At 51.4% G+C, this 6,000-nt stretch overlaps 1 protein-coding gene across 1 annotated transcript in view; it reads right to left on the reverse strand.

Annotated features, from left to right (window-relative positions):
- The window catches only part of GFRA4 (GDNF family receptor alpha 4), a 518,921-nt gene extending 515,662 nt beyond the window's left edge, over positions 1-3,259 (reverse strand). Inside the window, exon 1 of the mRNA XM_069745134.1 lies at positions 2,546-3,259. Within this exon, the coding sequence (XP_069601235.1) occupies positions 2,546-2,594 (49 nt within the window). The 5' untranslated portion in view covers positions 2,595-3,259. The remainder of the gene's footprint in view (positions 1-2,545) is intronic.
- Positions 3,260-6,000: the final 2,741 nt, after the last annotated feature.

A 6,000-nucleotide genomic window follows, 5' to 3' on the forward strand; every position in this document is an offset into this window, starting at 1 on the left:
AGAGGGGGAAGAGGAGGGAGAAGAGGGAAAACAGGAGGGAGAAGAGGGGGAACAGGAGGGAGAAGAGGGGGAAGAGGTAGGGGAAGAGGAGGGAGAAGAGGGGGGACAGGAGGGAGAAGAGGGGGAAGAGGAAGGGGAAGAGGAGGGAGAAGAGGGGGAAGAGGAGGGAGAAGAGGGGGAAGAGGAGGGAGAAGAGGGGGAAGAGGAGGGAGAAGAGGGAAAACAGAAGGGAGAAGAGGGGGAACAGGAGGGAGAAGAGGGGGAACAGGAGGGAGAAGAGGGGGAAGAGGAAGGGGAAGAGGAGGGAGAAGAGGGGGAAGAGGAGGGAGAAGAGGGGGACAGGAGGGAGAAGAGGGGGAAGAGGAGGGAGAAGAGGGGGAAGAGGAGGGAGAAGAGGGGACACGAGGGGGAGCAGGACAGAGAAGAGGGGGGACAGGATGGGGAAGAGGAGGGAACAGGAGAGAGAAAAGGGAGAACAGGAGGGAGAAGAGGGGACACGAGAGAGTAAAGGGAGAACAGGAGGGAGAAGAGGGGGCGCAGGAGGGAGAAGAGGGGGAACAGGAGGGAGAAGAGGGGGAACAGGAGGGAGAAGAGGGGGAACAGGAGGGAGAAGAGATTGCACAGGAGAAGAGGGGGAGCAGGAGGATGAAAAGGGAAGCAGGAGAGGGAAAAGGGGGAACAGGAGAGGGGAAAAGGGGGAGCAGGAGAGAGAATAGGGGGAGCAGGAGAGAGAAGAGGCGGAGCAGGAGAGAAAAAAGGGGAGCAGGAGAGAGAAGAGGGGGGAGCAGGAGATGGAAAAAGGGAGCAGGAGAGAGAAGAGGGGGAGCAGGAGAGGGGAAAAGGAGAGCAGGAGAGAGAAGAGGGGGAGCAGGAGAGAAAAAAGGGGAGCAGGAGAGAGAAGAGGGGGGAGCAGGAGAGAAAAAAGGGGAGCAGGAGAGAGAAGAGGGGGAGCAGGAGAGAAAAAAGGGGAGCAGGAGAGAGAAGAGGGGGGAGCAGGAGAGGGAAAAGGGGAGCAGGAGAGAGAAGAGGGGGAGTAGGAGAGGGGAAAAGGGGAGCAGGAGAGAGAAGAGGGGGAGCAAGAGAGAAGAGGGGGAGCAGGAGAGAGAAGAGGGGGAGCAGGAGAGAGAAGAGGGGGAGCAGGAGAGGGAAAAGGAACAGGAGGCAGAAAAGGGGAGCAGAAGAGAGAAAAGGGGAGCAGGAGAGAGAAGAGGGGGAGCAAGAGAGAAGAGGGGGAGCAGGAGAGAGAAGAGGGGGAGCAGGAGAGAGAAGAGGGGGAGCAGGAGAGAGAAGAGGGGGAGCAAGAGAGAAGAGGGGGAGCAGGAGAGAGAAGAGGGGGAGCAGGAGAGAGAAGAGGGGGAGCAGGAGAGGGAAAAGGAACAGGAGGCAGAAAAGGGGAGCAGAAGAGAGAAAAGGGGAGCAGGAGAGAGAAAAGGGGAGCAGGAGATAGAAGAGAGGGAGCAGGAGAGAAAAGGGGAAGCAGTAAAGAGAAAAGGCAGAGCAGGAGAGAGAAAAGGGGGAGCAGGAGAGGGAAGAGGGGAGAAGGAGAGGGAAAGGGGGAGCAGGAGAGAGAAGAGGGGAGAAGGAGAGGGAAATGGGGAGCAGGAGAGAGAAGAGGAGGAGCAGGAGAAAAAGGGGCAAAGGAGAGAGACAAGGGGGAACAGGAGGGAGAAGAAGGGGAGCAGGAGAGGGAAAAGTTAGAACTGGAGAGAGAAGCGGAAGGAGCAGGAGAGAGAAGATGGGGTGCAGGAGACAGAAATGAGGGAACAGGAGAGGGATGAGGGGGAGGAGGAGAGAGAAAAAGGGGAGACAGGAGAGAGAAGGGGGAACAGAAGGAAGGTTTAAAGCTCGGGCTGGGGAGAAGGGGTTTCAGCTTGTAGAGGATCTTGGGGGGACGCTGCAAAATATATTATTGGCTGCTGTCAACCAGTGTCCACAATGCTGAGCAGATGTGTTACTCATGATGCAGCAGAGCTGAGTTTGTCATCTGCTGTCCCTTTCTATTGATTGATTTTTATTTCCACGCGACTGCTGACAAATCTCTTGAATTGCAAAGTAGTATGTAAAAGGTGACTTCTACTATGTAATGAGACAGGATACATTGTATCTAGCGGAAAGGAACTTGTGTGCTGAAGTTGGTAACATCTACAGTAATGGGGTATAAGGAGACCCCAGACCCAGAGCCTTGATGAATGATCTAGCTGTGCCTGCAGGCAGTGAGAGCAGCTCCAGCCTCACACTGGATCGCACACAGATGTAGATGTAGCAGAGCTGGGGGTGTTGCAGCACCAAATATACAGTTCTGCAAGAAACTCAGCTCTGCCAGATCTCTACCTATGAAATCAATACACTTGTGGTTCACCCCATCCAGTGCCACCCTGCCTCTAGAACCTCCTTCCTCTCCATTGCTGCTGAGAGCTGTGCCAGTGGCTGGCAATCCACACAGACCTGCAGGCAGAGAGGGTGGCAGTGCCAGGCTACATGCATATCCCAGCAGCAGGGTGCCACCATGGGATGCCAGCTGTGTGCACAGAGATAGGGGACTTACCAGAGAGGAGCAGGAGCAGGACACATCCACACAGCCTGGCTGAGCGCATGGTGATGGAGGACCCCCTGGCACAGGGACTGGCTCTGGGACTGCCGGGCACTCAGGCTTCAGCTCTGCAGGTGTTTAACTCACTCTCTTCCCAGCTCAGCTCTGCACCTTGTATTATACACATCCCCCTTTAGATCCAAGCTGCAAAAAAAAAAATCCTCAGCAATCCAAGAGGATGAAATGTGGGGATGAGAAGTTTGATTGCACCCCCTGCTGCAGAAACTTCAGCCTCAGATCACCCGCTCAGGGCTTCATTCAGCGCTGGAACTTTAAAGGGCTCCCAAATCCTTAGATCAGGACAGTATCCACTGAGTGGGGGCAGCTGGTGCCCTGCTGGGGGCAGAGTGCCTCCTTAGATCCTCACAGCCAGGGTGCACTGTATCCTTCCAGGAGATGTAGAGAATCCTGGGGTCACAATGGGGGGCTTCCTCTAATCCTCCAGAGGGGCTCCTGGCAGCACTATTGCAGCTGCTGGCTCCTCACTTGCCTCCTTCTTCCCACATCCTCTGCTGCATGCAATGCCATGTAATGCAATCCCTCTGTGAGCTCCAGCATAGAGCAGAGCTGCTGTCACTGTGCTCAGCTCTGGAGGGTTTAAAGGGACAGGACGAGTCATAAATCGTCTGGAGCAGCAGCAGCAGAACCTCCCTCACTAACACATTGCCTGATAATGGGAAATGTGAGCATCACTATCAATCACAGGAGCCCTGCCTGCACTGAGCATCAGCCTATGAGCACAGGGCTGCAGCCTATAGATTGTGAGCTCTTAGGGCTGCTCTGCAGAGATTGTCTGATATAGCAGAGCTGAACATGCTAATCTCCCAACTGCACAGACAAATGGAAGCTGTCCTAAATGCAACTTCGGCTCTGCTACATCTGAGATTACTTTTAAATCGTGGAAGGAAAGGAATATGTGAAAAATAATAATAATAATAATCTTTATTTTTATATAGCGCTAACATATTCCGCAGCGCTTCACAGGTTGCACACATTATCATCACTGTCCCTATTGGGGCTCACAATCTAAATTCCCTATCAGTATGTCATTGAAATGTGGGAGGAAACCGGAGTGCCCGGAGGAAACCCACGCAAACACAGGGAGAGCATACATGCAACATATAGGCAGAAAGAACTGCAAACCTGCAGCAATGTGCTGAAAAAAGGGCAATTTATATACAGGAGAATGCAATGCCCCATCCACAATGGTGACACTGGAGCATGTAATGTCCTATCCACAGTGGTGACACTGGAGCATGTAATGTCCTATCCACAGTGGTGACACTGGAGCATGTAATGTCCTATCCACAGTGGTGACACTGGAGCATGTAATGTCCTATCCACAGTGGTGACACTGGAGTATGTAATGTCCTATCCACAGTGGTGACACTGGAGCGTGTAATGTCCTATCCACAGTGGTGACACTGGAGCGTGTAATGTCCTATCCACAGTGGTGACACTGGAGCATGTAATGTCCTATCCACAGTGGTGACACTGGAGCATGTAATGTCCTATCCACAGTGGTGACACTGGAGCGTGTAATGTCCTATCCACAGTGGTGACACTGGAGCATGTAATGTCCTATCCACAGTGGTGACACTGGAGCGTGTAATGTCCTATCCACAATGGTGACACTGGAGCATGTAATGTCCTATCCACAATGGTGACACTGGAGCATGTAATGTCCTATCCACAGTGGTGACACTGGAGCATGTAATGTCCTATCCACAGTGGTGACACTGGAGCATGTAATGTCCTATCCACAATGGTGACACTGGAGCATGTAATGTCCTATCCACAGTGGTGACACTGGAGCATGTAATGTCCTATCCACAGTGGTGACACTGGAGCATGTAATGTCCTATCCACAATGGTGACACTGGAGCGTGTAATGTCCTATCCACAATGGTGACACTGGAGCATGTAATGTCCTATCCATAGTGGTGACACTGGAGCATGTAATGTCCTATCCACAGTGGTGACACTGGAGCATGTAATGTCCTATCCACATGGTGACACTGGAGCATGTAATGTCCTATCTACAGTGGTGACACTGGAGCATGTAATGTCCTATCTACAGTGGTGACACTGGAGCATGTAATGTCCTATCCACAATGGTGACTCTGGAGCATGTAATGTCCTATCCACAGTGGTGACACTGGAGCATGTAATGTCCTATCCACAGTGGTGACACTGGAGCATGTAATGTCCTATCCACAGTGGTGACACTGGAGCATGTAATGTCCTATCCACAATGGTGACACTGGAGCATGTAATGTCCTATCCACAATGGTGACACTGGAGCATGTAATGTCCTATCCACAATGGTGACACTGGAGCATGTAATGTCCTATCCACAATGGTGACTCTGGAGCATGTAATGTCCTATCCACAATGGTGACACTGGAGTATGTAATGTCCTATCCACAATGGTGACACTGGAGCATGTAATGTCCTATCTACAATGGTGACACTGGAGCATGTAATGTCCTATCCACAGTGGTGACACTGGAGCATGTAATGTCCTATCCACAGTGGTGACACTGGAGCATGTAATGTCCTATCCACAATGGTGACACTGGAGCATGTAATGTCCTATCCACAGTGGTGACACTGGAGCATGTAATGTCCTATCCACAATGGTGACTCTGGAGCATGTAATGTCCTATCTACAATGGTGACACTGGAGCATGTAATGTCCTATCCACAGTGGTGACACTGGAGCATGTAATGTCCTATCCACAGTGGTGACACTGGAGCATGTAATGTCCTATCCACAGTGGTGACACTGGAGCATGTAATGTCCTATCTACAATGGTGACACTGGAGCATGTAATGTCCTATCCACAATGGTGACACTGGAGCATGTAATGTCCTATCCACAATGGTGACACTGGAGCATGTAATGTCCTATCCACAATGGTGACACTGGAGCATGTAATGTCCTATCCACAGTGGTGACACTGGAGCATGTAATGTCCTATCCACAGTGGTGACACTGGAGCATGTAATGTCCTATCCACAATGGTGACACTGGAGCATGTAATGTCCTATCCACAGTGGTGACACTGGAGCATGTAATGTCCTATCCACAATGGTGACACTGGAGCATGTAATGTCCTATCCACAGTGGTGACACTGGAGCATGTAATGTCCTATCTACAATGGTGACACTGGAGCATGTAATGTCCTATCCACAGTGGTGACTCTGGAGCGTGTAATGTCCTATCCACAGTGGTGACACTGGAGCATGTAATGTCCTATCCACAGTGGTGACACTGGAGCATGTAATGTCCTATCTACAATGGTGACACTGGAGCATGTAATGTCCTATCCACAGTGGTGACACTGGAGCATGTAATGTCCTATCTACAATGGTGACACTGGAGCATGTAATGTCCTATCCACAG

This window comes from Ranitomeya imitator, chromosome 1, assembly GCF_032444005.1.
Source record: "Ranitomeya imitator isolate aRanImi1 chromosome 1, aRanImi1.pri, whole genome shotgun sequence".
NCBI lineage: Eukaryota > Metazoa > Chordata > Amphibia > Anura > Dendrobatidae > Ranitomeya > Ranitomeya imitator.